Source organism: Triturus cristatus, chromosome 10 (genome assembly GCF_964204655.1).
Source record: "Triturus cristatus chromosome 10, aTriCri1.1, whole genome shotgun sequence".
NCBI lineage: Eukaryota > Metazoa > Chordata > Amphibia > Caudata > Salamandridae > Triturus > Triturus cristatus.
In genome coordinates this window covers 146,903,665-146,925,268 of record NC_140593.1, presented here as the reverse complement: position 1 = coordinate 146,925,268, position 21,604 = coordinate 146,903,665, and the positions used below count along the sequence as shown (strand labels likewise).

Sequence of the window (21,604 nt, the reverse complement as noted above, 5' to 3'; positions counted from 1 at the left end):
GGGGTGGCAAGGAGACAAAATACATGCTCCATCAGCCCCACCCTTCCTTGGCCAGGGCCACAGAGGGCGACAGATGGGTAGGTTTTACAAATATCCCTTGGCCTGGCCATAGGGCTATCAGTATAAATATCTTCCACAGCCTTGACAAGTGGGCAAGGAAGATTCTATTAGTTGCCTCCTCTCAACCTCCACCCCCCACTTTGTCAGTTGCGAGGGTTGCTTCAGTTTCCCTCACTGGCCCACTACTTTGCCAATGGGCAGACAGTGAAATTCATAATGTATGTTTTTTTAACATCCTCCTAACACAAGGGCCAGGAGGGCTGGTTTTGTCCTCCTACATCTTCCTAATTTATTTCCACAGCCTCAATGTCTTGTTCACAATTAATAATGAGGCACCATGGGAGCTAAGAGGACCATCCAGTAATAATTTTGGAAGAAAATGCAGCAATTCTACCTACCCCCCACACACCCTCCTCCTCATCCCACTAAGACCTTGGACATGGCAAAAGCCAAGAAGGCACAACATAATTCAAAGACTTTGGGGCCGACACCCCATTAGACGTTCCAAAAATGACATGAAACCCAAAATTTAAAACAATATATGTGGTATAAACTTGCTACACTACAGTATAACGTGTAAACATAATAAATGATTGTTTGCTTTTACTCTCTCCTGGTGTTCACAAAACATTGTTTTTCTTTTACCTCACACAGAGTTTGCAAACAGGATGAATTTAAGAAACAAAAAAGGTTTTTATGTCATTTGTTTACACATTTACCAATCTACGGTTAACTGAAGTCCCGCATCTATTTCAATATTTAAAATAATAGAAAGGGGCCACAAAAATATTAATTAAATATGTACAGCTCAACGGAAACATACCCCTTCAACTCATTATCTGTTATTGACTTCTCTTAAGTTCATGAATACATTTTCAATTTTATCATAGTTCCTTCAAAAAGGCAGCTGAACCTTTTTTTGCAAAACAGAAACAAAATTATGTAGCTTAATGCAAATGTTTGCTGGAGAAGCATTTCAGGAAATGTGGGTCAGATGGCACTGAGCTCACATGTGAAGCAATCGGCTAGTTGGGAATAGGATCAAACCAAGGTCTGCAGAATGTGTGGAAGAAGAGGAGCTTCGAAGATACTAGCTCACTGGATTGGGCCGAGCAGGAGCATTCAAAATAAAATATCCAGCCCTAGACTTTAGTCTACAGTGTAAAGGCCATCACATGGTCCAACACTGCAAAATGCACACCAAGTCAAAGAGGAATTTTAAGGCAAACAAAAACCCTTTCTTGAGGTCAAATGGAATTCAGAAGTGAAAATCCAGTCCTAAGAAACTGTCAGGTCATGTCAAGTTTCAAATGCCATAACCACATCAGGCTGTAGTAAAACCCAGACATACCAAAAAGTCCTGTGATGCCAGAGTAATGACAGATTGTGCGCTTCAAGTGCTACTTAACAAAAATAATTCAGCGGAAAAACCCAGGTTGTTTGGAGGGTGTTAGGTGTAAACTTGGGAGTCATACATTTTCTACCCACTAAACGTATTCTGTACACTGGAAAAAGCATCTTTTAGGTCACATGATCCACATACCTTGGGTAGATGACATTGTGATCGCAGAAAACAGTTTGTGTCAGCACGGAATAGCTCAACTTAGGCTGCAACTGTGTTAAGGGGACATTTTCATACTTGGTATGTGCCAGTGCCCTGAGCCAATAAATGCAATGCCCTCAAAGTTCTGAAAACATGCTTCAACATAATAAACATCAGGCCTTCCAATTGATAAGGACCAAGAGATCATTTCCAGCACACAGATTCTACACAAAGGTCTGGTTACTGGGGTTGAACATCTTAGCTGGCAAGCATTATTTCCTCTATGAAGCTGCCGATGTGGGGGCTGAAGAAGGAATATGCTACTTACCAGTATGCATCTGTTCTTGGCATGTAGAGCTGCAGATCTACACACTTTTGCATAGATCGCCATCTGGTGTTGGGCCCAGATGTTTGCAGTTTGTTTTTCCTCTTGGAAAGTCTTTGGAAGTCACGAGGTTGGTGACTCCTCCTTTGGATGGTATTGCGCATGGGCTTCGGCTCCATCCTCAGATTGTTTTTCGCCAGCAGGGAAAGATGGAGCATAGTAATAACAGTGAAGAAACCCATGTGCGTATCTAAATAAGATAAACTGGAACAGATACAGGTAGCCGGGGAGGCGGGTGGGCGTGTGTAGATCTGCAGCTCTACATGCCAAGAACAGATGCATACTGGTAAGTAGCATATTCCGTTCGAGGCATATGAGCTGCAGATTACACACTTTTGCATAGACTATATAGCAGTTCCCAACCTTAGCGGCGACCACCGGTATCTGTTGCAGTGTTTTGAAATAATGTTTTGAGTACAGCCTGGCCCACACTAGCGTGTTGCTTAGTTTGCACATCTACACAATAGTGTTTAGTGAAAGTGTGCGGTGTTGACCATGTAGCTGCTTTGCAGATATCATCTAATGGGATGTTCCCTAAAAATGCCATGGAAGCCCCTATCTTTCGTGTAGAATGGGCTTTAGGGGGAACGGATAGTGTTCCTTTTGCTTTGTGGGTTTAGTTTATTGCACAGTTAATAAAAACTCACAACACTTATTAGCATAATATCATTGCTAAAAGTTTGGATTTAAAACTAACAAAATAAAATGAAATATTAACTTATTTGAAATCTTTAAAAGGTTTTAAAAGTCATAGTTTGAGTCTATTAGTGTCCCGTTTTTTCTTTGAGTCTGCCCGCGACTATATCAAAATTTTTTGTTGTTCTGCAGTTTAGTTGAGTTTCCGTGGGGTTAAAACAGAGCAACACGGCCTGTCTGCAGCTGGTTATCCTCCTCTGATTCCAAAGGGTCCGGAACAGGGAACGCCTTATGTCCAAAAGGTTTTTACAAATACAGATAATGTGTATTAGATCCTCCTTGCCGGAAAGGCATAGTCTGCAAAGATTTGTTTTATCCCTCTTCCAGGGTGCTAAATGTGGCATTATGGGTATATTACCTAAGCGGAGGTTAAGGAACTTGTTTTTTGTTTTGTGTGTGAGACCCGTTGTTAGGTACTGTTGTGGTTTGAGAGTTATGTAGTCTTTCAAAATTCCCCATCCATGCTCTCTCTTGGCTAAAGTTGCCTTATCCTCTTAACGAGATCGCCTTGGTGACTTTTGTTACCACTCTTTTAAAGGTACCGGCGTCAGTTGGAGACTCCCACCGTTCTGTTAGACCCAAGATGACCAGTGATTCCATTAAGTAGGTCCTTGCTGGGGATTTGTCTCGTTTTATCAGTTCAGTCCAGAGATGTGCATTTAGTGTTCCTTGTTCAGCTTTTCTGATTTTCCACCAGCTTTTTATGTATGCGCCTCAACCTTTGAACCCCTTTCTGGTGTAGATTGGAGTATCTCGGAGGTTGAGGATGGTTTATGGGGTGTTCCAAGTTTAGATCTTGAACCTGTCACCCGTTGGTCAGAACTGGCAATCCAGATCAACGCCCTTTGTTTGAACAAGGGGCTTCGTGCCACTAACGGCAGGTCTGAACAAGATAAATCCGGATCAATCACCTTTAAGAGGGGCTCCCGTACCAGCAGGATTGATTATATCCTATTATCTCTAGATCTATGGGAAAGCTTGAAGGGTATGGAAGTTATAGACAGACTGGAGAGCGATCACAATCCTCTCTTTAACTTCCTTGTTCTGGGTTACTCCCATTGCCCATAGTAATTTCTCTCCACAGCTCCACCAAGATGTAGCTATTGCTAATGATATGCGCCATGTAAAGTGCGCCAAGGTTGTCCAAAGTCAAGAATGTCTTACTTATATTTTTAACAGATTAGTGCTTGCCACTCAGGATATAGGGGCTGTACTTAGCCAGTGCCCCTCGGTATCGCATTGTATACTTGGAACCTCGATCCACGAATCCTTCTTCTTAGAACTCAAAGATATTTTTGTAAGACCCCGTAAAAAAACTAAACCCAATTATGACTCCTCACCACGGTGGTATTCTACCGATTGTAGAGATGCTCGTGTTAATCTGGGCACCGCACTGAAATCTGGTGATAACTCCTTAGTTCGCCCTGCTAGATATGCTTATAAGCAAGCTATCTCTAAAGCTAAGAGAGCGTGGGACTTCCAAAGATGGCAGGAACTTAGGGAAGCAGGTGCCCAAAAGGACATGAGACGTTTCTGGTTTGTCTTTAAATGGGGGGTTGGAGGTAACCCTGACAAACCCCAAAACTGGGTTTCACAAGACGACTGGGTCAAGCATTTTGAAGCTCTATATGCCATTGACGAGAACATGTGCCCATCTTCAAATTATCAATGTATTTTCTACAATGAAGACGCCTTTACTCTGGGTGATGTTGTTACTGTCCTCAAGTCGTTGGTTCCTGGAAGGGCTCCTGGGATGGATGGAGTTCCTGTTGATATTTTCTTGTGTAACAGCGAGTCATGGGGTAACTATCTTAATTTTAGCCAATTTGATTGCTAGAGGTGCCCCGGTTCCCACTTCCTGGAAAGGAGCAGAAATTATTCCAGTGTTCAAGAAGGGGGATAAGTCTCTCCCTGTAAACTATCGTCCAATCAGCCTGATCGATACTACACAAAAGATCCTAGGTAGGTTGATTTTGAATAAAGTGTTGGATTGGGCCCTTGACAATGCAATCCTTTCCCACCTACAAGCTGGTTTTAGAGCAAGAATAAGCACCATCGACCAGGTGCTGCATTTTGCTATGCTTTATTGGAAGGTGGTTTACTTGGGGGGAGGCAGCTTATATGCTGCCTTTATTGATCTTAGGGCAGCCTTTGATCTAGTCCCTCGGAAAACCCTATGGGTTGTCTTAGACAACTTGGGGATGCCAGCTGTTCTAGTTTCTCTAATTGCTAGACTCCATGTAGATAATTTTGCGCAGATTAGATGGGGTGGTGTTGGACAAGTGACCAGGCAGTTCCCTATCCAGAAGGGGGTCAGGCAGGGCTGCGTCCTTGCGCCAACCTTATTTTCTTTGTATATTAATGACGTGGCAAAACTATTAATAGATGCGAATGTGGATGCCCCCTCTCTGGCAAGTGCGAAAATTCCAATTTTAATGTTCGCCGACGATTGCCTTATTATTTCTAAAACCCCGAGCGGCCTACAGAAGTCTCTAGGCTTGTTCGAGGAGTTCTGTCTAGCCCGTGGGCTCGAAATTAATGTTTTAAAATCCAAATTTATGTCTTTTAACCAGCCAAAATCTACTAAATGTAAGATATTTATGAATAACTTGTTACTGGACCAGGTCCAAGATTTTACCTATTTGGGCATTTGTATTCAGCATGATCTGGGTTGGAAAAAGCAGGTAAACCTGGCATCTCTTAAGCACTCCCAACTCTCTGGTGCGTTAAGCAAAGAACATGCTAAATCTTTGACTAAACCCATTGATCCTGCACTTCGGGTGTATGATGCCAAAGTGGTTGGAGCTGCTCTTTACGGAGTTGAGCTGTGGGAAATTGGAAATGTACATAAACTATCTTCCTCTGAAAATATTTTTTTTCGAAATCTAACTAAACTACCTCAGAGTACTCCCCTTTGCCCCCTGTTTTATGACCTTGGTATGAGACCAATAGCAGTAATTGCCTCATTCCGCCCTATTCTATACTGGCGGCGTTTATGGGTTACCCCCGAACTTAGGCTTTTTGCTCTTGGCCTCATGGACATTATTAAATTGGACATTTTTCGCAAGGTCAAGTGGCTCCGCAGGATCTATGAGTCGCTACAGGACTTGGGCTTAAAAAACCTGTGGGAGGATCCTCAAAATGCTTGCTTCCCGACTAAACAAGTACTGAAGGCTTTGTACTGGGAAATGGTAGCTTCCCGAGTTTTCAGATCTACAGCACCGCTTTCACTATCTGGCATCTTTTTGGACTTCAAGGACACTATTTCCTTGGCACCCTTTTGGGATGATATTACCAATCCCTTGGATAGGAAGCTTTATTTTCAATTCAGAGTTGGTAGTCTCCCAGTAAGAGAGTTTTCATCTAGATGGTCCACAGGAAATGTGCTTAATTGCCCCGGCTGTACTGCACCTATCGAATCTGTTAATCACTTCCTGTTTCAATGCCCTTCCTATGTAATTCCTCGACAGACCTGGCTTAAACCAATGTGCCGGACCTTGGGTACCAGAAATACCAAGGTGGCAGTTCGTATTTTACAGTCTGCTGAAATTTCACTTGTTTACATTTCTGTTGCAAAGTTTCTTGGAAGGGCATGGGTGATTAGGAGTAAAATGTTGTCTTGATACATTTTCCTCGCCTTGAATTGCTCAATTACTTGCAAATATCTTTATTTATTTATTGTTTTAAACTATTCTAAACTACCTTAAAATGTCTGTCTTGTAAATATATGGAATTTGTATGCTTTTATGACAATCGTCGAATAAAGCTTTCTTGACTGACTGTATGTATGCGCCTCTTCTCTCCACTGTTTGTTTTTGTAAGCCGAACTCGAGGCGAATTTGGGCTGGTGACAAATAGGTGGTAAGGTGGAATATTGCCCTATATGCACGACTAATGGTGTTGTCCAATATTGTTGCGTCTTTGCCTCGCATAGATTCGAAGCCATAAGTAAGCATTGGTTGTAAGCGAGCTTTTATTACCTGCAGAAGGGGACCCAGGGACCGGTCTGGAAGAGCTTTCTGAACTGGCTTTATCGACATGAAAAAAGTCGTGCCCTTCCGACGAATGGCTTCTAATTGCTGTTTAAAGGAGCCATTGCAGTCTAATATAATGCCTAAGTATTTGTAGGTGAGTACCTGCTCTAGCCTCTGACTATCCAAACGCCATAGACATTTCCTTTTTTGATGGTAATTTATTGTCATTATTTTGGTTTTGTTTAGGTTGATTGTTAATGAATTAACTTTGGAGAATTCGTTTGTTTTGTCTAAAAGATGTTGGAGGCCGATAGGGGACCGGCTGATGAGGACCAGATCATCGGCGTAAAGGAGGTTAGACAATAATGTGTCACCCAGCCGTGGTGCATGAGATGTAATTGTTATAAGCTCTCTTGGAAGGTCTGCTAGAAAAAGGTTAAATAACATTGGGGCCAAGACGCAGCCTTGTTTCAGTCCCTTGTTGGTCTGAATTTTTCTGGAAAGAAACCTCCCAGATCCCAGTTTGATCCTGACCCAAGTGTTGGTATGGAGCATTACCAGCTGCTGTAAAAGTGGTCCTGGAATTCCCCATTTTCAGTTTCTGCCAGAGCTTGTGCCGGTCCACGTTGTCGAATGCGGCGGTATAATCGATGAAGCTTTGTGGTAGCAAATCTGAATGCATTTTACAATCCACCTAGCTATCCCTGATTTTGAGATGGGGTTGCCCTTGTGTGGTGGAGAGAAAGAGACAAACAGTGGTTTGGTCTTTCGGAAAAGTTGTGTTCTCTCGATGTAGTAGAGTAAGGCTCGTTTGACATCTAGTGTGTGCAGAGCCCTGTCTGCAACGGTCTGTGGTTGCGAGAAAAATACTGGTAGTTCTAAAGATTGGTTTAGGTGAAAAGGGGAAATGACTTTAGGTAGGAATTTTGGGTTGGTACGGAGAACAACCTTGTTATGGTGCATCTGAATAAAAGGTTCTTGTATGGTAAGTGCTTGTATCTCACTGACCCTTCTAAGGGAAGTGATGGCTACAAGGAAAGCTGTTTTCCATGTTAGGAATTGCAGTTCGCATTTGTGTAAAGGTTCGAAGGGAGGCCCCATTAGTCTTGTGAGAACAATATTTAAGTTCCACACAGGTGAGGGTGGTACTCGGGGGGGGCGGGGGGGGGGGGGGGAATTATTCTTTTTAGGCCTTCCATGAAGGCTTTAATTGCAGTGAAAGATGTTGCCTGTTTTGTAAGTAAGCTGCAATTGCTGCGAGGTGTAGTCGAATGGACGTATAGGCTAGATTACACCTTTGTAGGTGGAGTAAGTAGCCTATGATGTGTTGAATGGACACATCCAGGGGATTGATGGTGTTGTTATGGCAATAAACAACACATCGTTTCCACTTGGCAGCGTAACACGCTCTAGTGGTAGGTCGTCAAGCTTCTCTGATGACGTTCATACAGTCAGGGGGAAGATTTAGGTACCCAAATTCTAGGATTTCAGGAGCCAGATCGCAAGGTTGAGCTGAGCTGGGTCCGGGTGTCTGATCTCTCCATGGTTCTGGGTTAGGAGGCATGGTGAGAGGTGTAGTTTTTGGTGTGGTACTACAGAGAGTTGCAGCAGCGTGGTGTACCATGGTTGTCTGGCCCACGTTGGAGCTACTAGGATTAGTGTGAGGGAGTGTTGTTGTACTTTGCGCACCACTAATGGAATGAGTGGGAGAGGCGGAAAAGCGTACGCAAATTTGCCTGACCAGTTCATCCATATCGCATTTCCTTTGGACAATGGGTGTGGGTATCTGGCAGCGAAGCTTGGGCATTTTGTGTTTTCGTGGGTGGCGAAGAGGTCTATCTGTGGATGCCCCCACATTTGAAAGAACGGATGAAGAACCTGTGGGTGAAGTTCCCACTTGTGTATTTGTTGTGTCTGTCTGCTGAGCAGATCTGCCACGGTGTTTTGGACTCCTGGGACATGTTGAGCTTGGAGAAAAATTTTGTGGGGAATTGCCCATCTCCATATGCTCTGTGCTAATTGAGAGAGCTGTGGAGAGTGTGTGCCGCCTTGTTTATGTATATAATACATGGCCGTCATGTTCTCAGTGTGAATGAGGACTGCCTTGCCTGAAATCTGTATTTGAAAAGATTTTAGGGCTAGAAAGATTGCTAGTAACTCCAGATGGTATATATGGAGTAACTTTTGTTGAGGCGTCCATGTGCCCTGCACGGTGAGATGTAATAGGTGAGCTCCCCAGCCGGAGAGCGATGCGTCCGTTGTTAGTATTATCTGGGTAACCGGGTCCAGGAATGGTCGACCTTTGGAAAGGTTTGTGGTGTTCCACCACTGCAGAGAGCGATGGGTGCGACCGTCTACCAACACCAGATCTGTCACTTGACCTTGGGCCTGGTTCCACTGGTGCGCTAAGCACTCTTGAAGGGGACGTATCTGGAGTATTGCGTGGGGCACTATGAAAATGCAAGAGGCCATCATCCCTATTAGTTGCATGAACACTCGTGCTGGAAGGGAGTGTTGAAGTATGAATTTTTGTCGCAAAGCCTGAATGCTTGCAATCCTGGCCGGATTGGGGTAGGCTATCGCTTTTGAGGTTTCTATGGTGGCACCAAGGTATTGTTTTATGTGGGATGGTTGTAGCTGTGACTTTTGGTGGTTCACCGTGAAGCCTAGTTGGTGCAGTAGTTCGATTGTGGTGGAGGTGTGTTGTACACACTGATTGTATGAAGTGGCTTTTATCAGCCAATCGTCTAGGTATGGGAAGACGTGAATGTGCTGTCTTCTCAAGTGTGCCGCCACTACTGCCAGGCACTTGATGAATACCCGTGGTGCTGTTGTGACTCCGAACGGGAGCACTTTGAATTGGTAGTGTTGTCCGTCCACTACAAATCGGAGGTACTTTCTGTGAGCCTGGTGCACTGGAATGTGGAAGTATGCGTCTTTCAAGTCCAGAGTGGTGAGGAAGTCGTTTTGGGAGAGGAGCGGAAGTACCTGCTGAAGCGTTACCATATGAAAATGGTCTGAGTGTATGTATGTGTTTAGGGGCCGGAGATCTAGAATAGGTCGTAGAGTCCCTTTTTGGTATTAGAAAATATAGGGAGTAGACCCCCATATTTTGTTGATTGACAGGAACGTGTTCTATTGCCTGTTTTTGTAGGAGGGAGATTACCTCCTGCTTTAGTAATTTTGAATGTTCTTGTGACTATGATCTACACCCAAACCAAAGGAATAAAGACAACCACCACCAGCAGATAACAGAAAAACCTGGAGAGAACAAGGCCTTCAATAACAAAATACAAAACCAAACTGGTTGAAAACACATAGATTAACATTTTCAGTATAGAGGAAGATCAGATAAAAAGCCCTAAAAAGAAGCTAATGGTCAACTGGATGAAGAAAAGTAATAGTAAAGTATGTTTTTCCCAGTGGAAAAAAACAAGACTGACAACTCACAAGAAATGCAGCCGCTCTGTGCCTATCTGATTCACAAGAACTTATAAAACAGCTTTGGAAGTGCTGGCTTTTGGGCATAGGGAAGAATTCATTATGTGTTTACTGACCTTTAAGCAATATTTTTGTACATTCTAAGCAACATCAAAGGAAGTATTAAAAGTGGGAGAGTCGCATGGAACAAAGTAGTGAATAGGATTGCTCTCTTTCCTAGTTTCAGGAATAGATATTGGACTGAATGATATGATCAGGATAGTGGCTTAAAGCTGGGTGGCTTATGATCTTGAGGCTAAAATTTGTATCAGCTCAGCCCAAAAGAGCAGAGGTAGCTTATACATAGGACATCAGTAAACAGAGCTGCTAAATCAAGTTCCCTAAGCTAAGAGATCCTTAGTAACACTTAAGACAGAAATCGGTGGAACTGTGATGACTAAATGCATAAAGGAGAGACGATTGATGCCAATACTTATAGCTTTACCTCTATTCCATTCTCTCGTCTCAGTTCCTCAGCGTTAAGTGCTGAACAGTTGACTGTGTGGAAAGCTAACTCAGTTGCGGCAGGTAGTAGGGACACTTTTGAGAAGAGCTGGTCATCAGAAGTTTCCATGGTGATGGTCTTAATAAGCATTGGGTAACCAGCGTATTTATAAGGCTGCAAATCTAAAGGAAAGTACACCAAAATGATTAGACAGTATTTCAACTTGATGATCTCCTCATCTGCAAATTTCTTCTCTTTTAAAGAACATGACATCCTGAAATCTTTCTAAACCAATAGTACCGTTGCTAACTCCAGAGACACCCCATTCACAGACAACTCAGCAGCACCAAAGTCACAGCACACAGGCATCATCAGGCACACAGGTAGTTCGTCTATCAGAGGATTAGCAACTTTCTCTGATGAACTTCTCAAGAAAATATAACTAGCAGGAAACCCCAGGAAATTCCTTAAGAAACCGGGCACTAGTCTTGCACGTAATAGATTGTGAGACACTGGAAGGTCAATTGTTTGAAATCATGATCATGGGCTCTGCAGTGGTGGCACTTAACTTCCCTTTTGACAAGTGGCCATTAGTAGAAGTTGCACATCTGCTAACTTCCACAGACCTACTGATAAAGACAGAATGCAATAAAGAATCAAGAAACCAACCCAAGTTTCAAATCTTGGGATGCAGAAATAAACTACACCATGGATGAAATTTGCTTTCAAAGACTGCCAGAAACTGTCTGCTACACTCTACAGGGAGACAGATGAGGGATAAAACTTTCCTCCCAGGAAATTGTCAGCATTTGACTGGTGAAGACAAAGTGGCGTCTGCTGGGAGGAAGACATTAAGTAAGTCTGAAAACAAGTCCTACCCAAAGCCACCAGCACTACTAAGGAGCTGCATGGGGCAGATTGGGCTAATGGCACAGACTACTGTAAAGGTCTAAAGGGTTCAATTACCACAGGGCTAAACTAAGAGAAGAAAAAATGGTTCACCATTCTCAATGAATTCTGAAAGTTAAGACTCTTCAAAGTAGGATGTTGCTTCTGGAAAAGATGAATCCACATAAGCAGGTCTGTAGCACTGCACAAATGGTTTGCCTTGCAGATGGTGCAGAACAAGATTTGAACAAGGTTGCCATAAGAGTATTTAAGGGCTTCTTAACTAGCAGTAAGAACTCAGTAGTTGATGGCCCCGGATGCAAAATTGCAATCGGTAAGATTGCCTGCTCACCACCATTTCAACTGTAAACCCCACACCTCCGTAACCATATGTATAACCACAGCAAAGGGCAAATTCAATTCAGTTTTAGGCGAAGTGTCCAAACCACTGACATACTGAACATCCAGGTGAGGTCCTGCAACAGTATAATGACAGAGGGAGTAAAAGGCCCACCGCCTCATCGGCCGCTTCACTGAGAAAACCACTGGATGAGTTGGAGTCAGAACCGAAATTGGCTTCTAACCGCCGACAGTAAACACGCTGAAGCATGGGAACTGTAGAGGAATCTTCCCAAGCCACAGACTGGGCTTTGGTTATTTTGTTAAGTGATGAAGGCAGAGATTGGCTGAATTCGACTCCAGACCACACAAAGGAACTGGTGAGGTGTGCATAACCAGCGCAGAGCTGGTCACTACCAGGGGTGGCGGTGATGGGCCTGGGGCACGGCAGTGATGGGCCTGGGGCACGGCAGTGATGGGCCTGGGGCACGGCAGTGATGGGCCTGGGGCACGGCAGTGATGGGCCTGGGGCACGGCAGTGATGGGCCTGGGGCACGGCAGTGATGGGCCTGGGGCACGGCAGTGATGGGCCTGGGGCACGGCAGTGATGGGCCTGGGGCACGGCAGTGATGGGCCTGGGGCACGGCAGTGATGGGCCTGGGGCACGGCAGTGATGGGCCTGGGGCACGGCAGTGATGGGCCTGGGGCACGGCAGTGATGGGCCTGGGGCACGGCAGTGATGGGCCTGGGGCACGGCAGTGATGGGCCTGGGGCACGGCAGTGATGGGCCTGGGGCACGGCAGTGATGGGCCTGGGGCACGGCAGTGATGGGCCTGGGGCACGGCAGTGATGGGCCTGGGGCACGGCAGTGATGGGCCTGGGGCACGGCAGTGATGGGCCTGGGGCACGGCAGTGATGGGCCTGGGGCACGGCAGTGATGGGCCTGGGGCACGGCAGTGATGGGCCTGGGGCACGGCAGTGATGGGTCTGGGGCACGGCAGTGATGGGTCTGGGGCACGGCAGTGATGGGTCTGGGGCACGGCAGTGATGGGTCTGGGGCACGGCAGTGATGGGTCTGGGGCACGGCAGTGATGGGTCTGGGGCACGGCAGTGATGGGTCTGGGGCACGGCAGTGATGGGTCTGGGGCACGGCAGTGATGGGTCTGGGGCACGGCAGTGATGGGTCTGGGGCACGGCAGTGATGGGTCTGGGGCACGGCAGTGATGGGTCTGGGGCACGGCAGTGATGGGCACGGCAGTGATGGGCACGGCAGTGATGGGCACGGCAGTGATGGGCACGGCAGTGATGGGTCTGGGGTACGGCAGTGATGGGTCTGGGGTACGGCAGTGATGGGTCTGGGGTACGGCAGTGATGGGTCTGGGGTACGGCAGTGATGGGTCTGGGGTACGGCAGTGATGGGTCTGGGGTACGGCAGTGATGGGTCTGGGGTACGGCAGTGATGGGTCTGGGGTACGGCAGTGATGGGTACGGCAGTGATGGGTCTGGGGTACGGTAGGGCTTGTGGCAAAGGTATTGATGGAAAAGTTACTTACCTTCGGTAACAATCCAGACTGGCGCCTGGGGGAACTTCTAAGTGAAGGAATCTGCGGCCAGATGTCTATCAGATATACTGCCTAGCACCGATTAAGGGCCTGGCTGATGCCGAACGAGGTAAGCTGGGGTTGGAGAGGGACCCCTAGTGGAAGTCATACTGGGGTAAGTACAGATCCATGGGGCCTGGAGGCACTCCAGAGGGACCCAGACCTATCCAAAACAACTTCAGCATCACTTCCCTAAAGACCTCAATCATCATGAACTGGCAATCACATGGGAAATGGGGCACATCAGGTCCAATAACTGGTTCTGGACTTAAATGAACAATGATGGCAGAGCTCACGAGGGCCCAATGATTGATTTCTCTCTGGAGTGGAAAGGATTGGGCGAATCCCTCTTGGCCTCTTATGTTTGCTTCGAGACTTATGTTTCACCTTTGTCTTGGATTTTCCTGAGGACTGCAACTGGGAACCTGTGATCCTTGCGACCCCAGGAACGTACTGAAGGGGTCTATTCCTCAATGACACATCAGACTGAAGTTAGAATTATTAGTATTTATTGTTGAATATAGTATAGTCCCAATACATCTTGGGACGGCCAGTGGAGGTTAGGAAAACCAAAACAAGAACAGCATGGAAAATGATTATAGTCTCTGTCCGGTTGTCCAGATTTGCAGGGGATAGGTCCCGATCCCTTTCCGCAACGGATAGGTTCAGGTCGTCAGGGTTGTCTCATTACCCAAGGTACCGGAAAGATAAAGGAAAGATTGGGTAAGGGGGTAGTCCAACTAACAGTCTTTACATAACAGGGGGTTAGGGGGGTTGCAGTACTTGGCCTTCACCAGTGCCCTAACGATCTTCGTCTCTCAGGGAAGGAGGGTTACCAGTGACATTTTATGGTGGTGCAGTCCTCAACCCTGCCCACCAACTCTTTCGTGAAATCAATGGCATGCACTTCACTTGCCTGAACCCACGACCCTCCTGGGCCATGGGGAGAGGAGTCACAGCCACCACTTCCACTGCAGGAGGGCTGGACTCGACCGTGGTGGTCCTTGAGCGGTATCTCTCGGTGTCTTCCTGTGCCTCTTCGCACGCTGTGTCTCCGTCCTGGACCGGCTTGCTTGTCTTCACCTGTCGCGTTTCTCTGCTTCCTCGTGGTCTCTCCTCCTCGTCTGTGCTTCTTCACTCCGCCCCCCTCTCTCGACTCATTGAGTCTGCTTTATCCTCCCTGGCTTCCCCCGGCAGACCTTTTTCCGGCGTTTTTCCTCCCGGCGTTGTTGACTGTGTTAGCGTGCTGACCCCGTTTCCGGGCTGGATCAGCGCAACCACCATCTTGAAATTCTCGGGATCGTCCTGCGCCCCGAATCGATCACAGAACCATCTCAAAACTTTGAAGTGGACCAGCCCACATTTTTATGTTCAGTGACAATGTTTATATTCACAATCCCTGGTGGCCTTCAACTGCATCAGGGAGCCTTTTTTGCAGGCCTTCGAGTTGTGTTTGAAGCCAAGGCATTCAAGAAAGGTAACGTGTGGGCCCACAACTGACATCTCCTTCCTGCAAGGGCTTCCTGGCTTAAATAATGTGGTTTTAGGGAGACGCATCCCTGCACAACGTCACATAAATACATTCGGAAAAGTCAGTAAAACATCAGAAAAGTTGGATGCATGTCTCCAGATCTGCATTGAAGCGCATGACAAAATAGGAATGGACGTCCGTTGGCAGGGATTGCGCCTACATGTGGCTCCATGTTGTCACTTAAAGAGCTGAGAGAGTCACAATAGATTCCGAGGTGCTACCTGTCAGCACACAGAAGCTATTGCAAACATTTTCTGGATTCATTCCAGTACCTTGGAGGTTTTAAAAGTGGGATGCCTGTGGTTAGAAGTATCAATCAGAAGAACAAGTTACTTACAGTAATGCTTTATTTAGTAGAGACTATGAAACCACAGATTCCTCCTCTTAGAATATCCTACAGGCATCAGACTGGATCCAGAAAATCATGAGCAGTACCTCCGTGAACTGATAGATGGCATTGATTAGCTCGATGCCAACTTTGTCTGTGTTGGAAGTGATATCTTGCTGTCTTCATAAGCGCCACCCCGGCGCGCTGACATCAGTTTCTTTTGTGACACTTTCTGCGCCAAAAACACAGAGCTACATTAATACCAATGTACCAATGGTGAATAGCGTGCAGAATCTACCGGGATCTTTTTGGGAAGAGCCCAGTTTAAAGAGTAGTGAGGATGGGAAGGTCAGTGAATTGAGCAGCTTGAAAGAAGTACACATTAGAAACATCAAAACAAGAATTAGATCCCACTGGGACATGACAAATGGGTCTGGAAAAAAAGATGCTGCAAATCTTTTAGGAAACTAGTCACAACCATTGACAAAGAGGGAAGGTGATCGGGCAGCCGCAAGAAGGCCTGGAGGGCCGACAAATAACCTTTGACAGTGCCTAATGCAAGGGAAAGAACAAATAACAAAACGTCTGACAGAAGTTCAGAAAGGGGATTCACCTGGCATGTGGTACTCGATGTTACAAACTTCTCCTAGCTGCAGGTATAGACGGAATTAGGAGAAGGGGACGCCTGGCTGCTAAAATAAAATCACAGGCTTTGGGTGGAAGGTCAAACACTCTCCACTGTGGCCGCTCAATCTCCACACATGAAGTTGAAGAGTGTGCAGGTTCGGGTGCAGCACCCTGCCCTGTAGCGGTGACAAGACGTCCTCCTAAAGGGACAGCCTGATTGAAGGAGTAACACTAAAGCTCAGGAGATCTGGATACCACATTCTCTGGGCCCAATCTAGTGCCACTAGGATGACTTGCACCTGGTCGGCCCAAATCTTCGACGACTCTGGCCGTAGTGGCATCAGTTTAGTCCTCAGTCCTGAACTCCACTTGAGATTAACGGAGCCTCCAAGCCAGAGTCTCATTAAAAACTCCATCGCTCAGAAGGGATAACATTGCATGTTCTCTGTGGTGGTAAAAGATAGTCAAGGCTTGCCTCACTCTTGAAAAAGAGTGCGCATCACCTTCGGATGCAGAAACCATTCATGGTCCCTTAGGCATCTCTAGCTGCCCTTGTCCGCCCCGGCATTCAAAGAACCCGCCAAGTGCTGAACAACCAGGAAAATGTCCTGGCATTCCAGAGACACTGAGCCTCTTGACACAGAGTTCACGTTCCCAGCCTACCAAGAGTGTTGCAATATTACATGGCAATGGTGTTGTCAATGAACACCTGAACCAGCCTCCCTTTGATGGACAGTAAGAAGACTTTCAATGCTAGACTGATCGTTCTCAGCTACAACAGACTGATGTGGAGCTGGGACTTTACTGGAAACCAGAGTCCTCTGATCTCCACCTCTCCCAGATGGCTGTCACAACCTAAAGTGATGAATCTGTCACAACTGGGAGATCGAGGTGGGGAAGGAAGAGGGGTCTACCGCTGACCCAATCGTGGCTCATTAGCCGCCAATGCACTTCTTTTGCTGTACAGTCCGATATCTGGACCAGGTTGGGAAGATTCCCCTGATACTGCACACATTGAGACTTGAGGTCTCTATGCAGAGTCCGCTTATGCCAGTGGGCATGTTTTACCTGCAGGATGCACAAGTCCATGAGGCCCAGCAGCCTCAGAGTCAATCTCACCACAATTCAGGATAGAGGCTGAAACATTAGTATCATATCCTGAATTTTCCTGGACTAAAGGCTCTGGAGGATAGGCCCAAAACTGCACTGTGAAGGAGGTCAAGTGTGACTTTGTCACACTGATGGAAAACCCCAGTGAATGCAGGAGTTCTGCGTTACCTGCAGGTGGAAGACTACTGCCTGTGGCGAACCTGCCTTCAACAGCAGTTGATGATGTAGGGTGAAGCCTGGGACCTATGACCCTGGAACCCCAGACCTCCACAGATATGCTATCACCACCACCATCACCTTGGTAAACACATGAGGGGCTCTGGTGTGGCCAAAAGGGAGCACAGCAAACTGAAAGTGCTCATGCCCACGTGATCTGCAGGCAATGTTTGTGGGCAGGCAGAACGAGAAAATGAAAATAAGTGTCCTGCAAGATCAATGTTACCAGCCAGTCTCAAGGATTAGGGCAAACAAAACCTAAAGCAATGTAAGCATTTTTAAACTTCTCTTTCCGGAGAAAGTAATTGAGAGGGTGCAGGTCTAAGGTGTGGCAGAGGTCTCGGTCCTCCTTTGTTACCAGAAGGCAGAGGGAATAACAACCATGCCCTCTATCTGGTGGAGCAGGGGACTGGGCAGCATTAAATTACACCAATAATAAAATACCTCAATAAACTAACTTAGCAATATTTAGGCACAATTAACCTGTCCCCCTGGGTAACACATAACCCATTAAATGTTACAATGAATTAATTTGAATCATACATCATACCAAGTGATTTAGTTAGACTCTACATCTCACCTTCTTTATGTCTGTTGAAGAGAATGCTTTGAGTTTTCAGGATCAAAATTATATTTTCTGGATCTGGACCATCCACTATTCTTGCTGATTTTGTACACAAGAATTCGTATGCCTTATTCACGTTCTCAAACATATCCTGTTGTTCAAAAATTAAAGTACATAAAAATTTGCTTAACTTCGCAAAAGCCTCTTTTTTTTATTCCTGCACTTAATTAACCATCTGATAAAACAACAGTAGGAAGAGCTTGAGAAAAGATCATTCCTTCACAAAATCCTTTTCCAATGGCTAGTGTAAGACTAATTGAAATCTTATGCTTCAGCTCATCCAGGTTGAATTAGCAATAGTAATTTTAGAATGGGAGAGCTCCCAAAACACCCCACTATCAACTGTTCACCAATGTCAAGTCTAAGATGTTTAATAAGGAAGAATTATTTGTGTGACAAGAAGCGACAGGTGGACCAGCAATAGTGACGCTAGACATTGTTTAATGCAAAATGGAGAAGAATGAAGAAAACATATAGGCTATCCGACTAATGGTGGCAGTTTTATGGGCATTATTTAAAATAAATCTCTGGCAAGCTCAGAAAGTCCAGGTATTGCCCAAGTTCCTGAATATTTAGCCCACACAATGTGGCTACTCTCTACTAACAAAGTTAGCCTGCTGATGCTGGGGTGTTTCTGCCAAATTAATTGCACCTCATTGAGTTATAATTGATTAAGGCTTCCCTGAAGAGGCAAAGGTTCTCAAACCCAATGTTAAAGGCTTATGCTATACAGCACATGACCATAAAGGGCTGTCAATGGGACAATCAGACGGAAACAAGGGTGCTGTCATTGGGCTATGGTTATGTTATACAGGATAAAAAAGACCTTTGTTGAGACCCCTTGGTTGTACATGAAAACATAACATCTGGTTGTCCCTGCCCTATGCACCTCCATATCAACGCTACTGTTGTCCACCATAAGTCAAATTATGCAAGAGCTATAGCTACAATTTCATGTAAATAGACAACTTTTCTAATTAGGTGTAGAACTATTATCCACATCAATGCAAAGTTAACGGCTGCTTTAACGTACCCTTCCTTCAGGGTTCTTGTCAGGATGGTATTTCTGTGCCAGTCTGAAGTAGGCTTTCCTGATCTTGCCCTCATCATGCCTGCAAATAAATGTAGGTCAAACTTGTGAAAGCACACAGATGATAACTTTTCCCCACTTTCAACTAACAATCTGTCACTCAGCATGGATTATAGTCCAACATCAAAATAAAGTTACAAAACGGATTCACACTTTTCTAAGCAGTTCTGAGTATATTCAACGTAATAAAGCAAATAAGAAGCATTTTGTGCATCATTTGCAAAATGTGAGCACATAAAACATCTGATATTCAATTACAGTTTCTTTCTTCACTTTTTCACAACCGACCAACAGAAGGAATCCCATCCACAAAGTATGGGCCTTCAAATAATCATAATTTTTATTCTGAATATATTACCACTACTGAAGTGTGCTAGACATTGGCAATATTTGCCACTTATAATTTTCCTTTCACATTTCGCTCAAACGGCTGATATGTTTCATTATCTTGAAACACGAATAAATAGCTTACAAGCTTATATATACTTTTAGCCATATTTCAAATATTTTGCGTATCTCCGACATCTTCAGGGTATATTTCTTAAAGCCACTTGCACACAAACTTGAACAGGAGTATTTATATATTTATAACCTTTATTTTGCATCTTACTAGTGGATATAACTAATCTGTCTTTTCAAGAGATAGATTCTTTATGTACAGTTTTGTACATGGATAGTCAGTCTTGTAGTATTTTGGACCACTTTTTTGTCTACATGTATTCATTTATGTTTTGTGCTGTGTGCTTGTGGCCACATTCAATGATTATTGAAAACCTAATCCCAAAGTTGTACTGCTAGTGTAAAGTGCTAGAGGGATCACAGAGAGCAGGATAGTATTTCCTTGAGTACCACATTGAGACCAATAAACAGCTTATGTTTACGACCAAAGCTCCATAATCTGACCCATCTAAACCTAACTGAAATAATTAGACATCTGTTTCCCAGTCAAAGTCACTGTCAAATGTGAAGGGTTTTCTTGAAGAAATGTATATTTAATGTCTCTACTACCTTCTGAACTATGGCACCATAAGAACCTTTTAAACAGAAGCAGACCATCGCCTTTAGGTAAATCTATCTGAGGAGATGCATCTAGTCCACTGCAGCGGCACAGCGTGCCGAAGACCCCACAATCTGGCAACACAACTAAACGTGTGCTTTTTTGGATACACATATCAGAATTCATATAAAGGACATCTTCTTCACTGGATGCCAACACGTCCGTAATCAGGGACAAAGTTAGAAAATATAAACTGCAGAACAACACCTTGTTCCAGCATATTTAGAACTCAGTATATTTTTAGCTTTAACTATCAGGCAAGAATTGCCTTACAGCCATCAACATCACAAAGGATCGCTGAAATCGCCAAATTAATAGTTACAAGAAACCAACCTTGATCTACTGTGGCCCATTTTCCTGACGAAGGCACAGCTCAGTGCCGAAACGCGCGAACGCAAGAGATTATTACTTGTGTGCCACACTGACTTTTCTTCATAGACATTGAAATTGTTATTATTGCATTTATCTGAAATGTAGAAAAGTTGCAATTTTTAATGTACACTAGTTTCTTTGAAGTATGAATGAAGATGAATGATTGAGTTTGAATGGGACCTTATCTTTTCTAATAAAATTAATTTTCTTATATTATCATCAATAAAAATTATGTCTATTTTGTAAAACATATCCAGATACAGTTGGTTCTCCTTTCATACATGTTGGTGTATCCTTAACTGTTGAAATCATAGTCATATTTGTTGCCTTAAGTCTGTACACTAGATTGCATCCAGGAAGTCAGTCAAAAGGCGAAACATTTCTCATGATCAGCTTCATCATCATCTTGAGGAAGAGGATTAGAAAAATCCAAGGAGTTTCTAGCACCCTAATATCATGTATTCTTTGATGGGAAGTTTATCTTGAAACTTTGGGTTGGAAAATAAATAATTATTCTTTTAAATAAGTCCTGTGACTTGTGCTTGGTAAACTGAAGAACCTGTTTTTTTTAGTGGAATCATTGAACTGGCTCCAACCAGAGTAGTCATAGGCATCAAAGACCCCATTCTGGGGATCGACAAAGAAGTAAGAACTGAACCCCACTTCAATACTGGCTTTAGCGCTGATTTTAGACTGCTCATGATGAAAGGCTGCCAAGCGGACATCAGAGCAAATGCTGAGACTGAGGTTGCCGGCAGTACAGCTGTGATTCTTGGAATAGTCTATAAAGACTCGCAAATCCTTTATAACAGTTAGAGCGTCAGCTGAGTGCTGGGGCCAAACCCACAGGCATGAATTCACTGCCACCAGTATGTACCTGTAAGCCCTGTCAGATTGTAAGGGTCCACAGTGGTCCAAATAGAAACATGCAAGTGTTCTGTCTGATATCAGTAGTGCTGTTTTTGGCGGACGAGCTACGGTGGAACCCTTCATCTGCTGACAGATGTCACACTTAAGGACAAAGCATTTGGTTTGCTTGGTAAGACCTGGCCACTAATAACGTTGTTTCAGTAGTGAAATTGTTGCAGTAATACCTGCGTGTGCTGAACTCAGACTCTTGTGTGCAGCTAGAATTAAACGTAATCTGCAATCCATGTTTGGTATCACTATCCCCCACTCCTGGAATTTGATATTATGGAATGTTTTGAGCATCTAACTTGTAGGAGAACTTGGGTGG

At 44.8% G+C, this 21,604-nt stretch overlaps 1 protein-coding gene across 5 annotated transcripts in view; it reads right to left on the bottom strand.

Annotated features, from left to right (window-relative positions):
• Nucleotides 1–21,604, bottom strand: part of DNAJC13 (DnaJ heat shock protein family (Hsp40) member C13) — a 1,667,846-nt gene that overhangs the window by 804,577 nt on the left and 841,665 nt on the right. For all 5 annotated transcript variants that reach the window (XR_014970022.1, XM_085630673.1, XM_085630671.1 and 2 more), the window contains 3 exons: nucleotides 18,882–18,960; nucleotides 17,804–17,939; nucleotides 10,584–10,765 (listed from right to left, as the gene is read on the bottom strand). Coding sequence is in view for 4 of the 5 variants with exons in the window: in XM_085630673.1 (XP_085486799.1) it covers nucleotides 10,584–10,765; nucleotides 17,804–17,939; nucleotides 18,882–18,960 (397 nt within the window). In the remaining variant the exon portion in view is untranslated. The remainder of the gene's footprint in view (nucleotides 1–10,583; nucleotides 10,766–17,803; nucleotides 17,940–18,881; nucleotides 18,961–21,604) is intronic.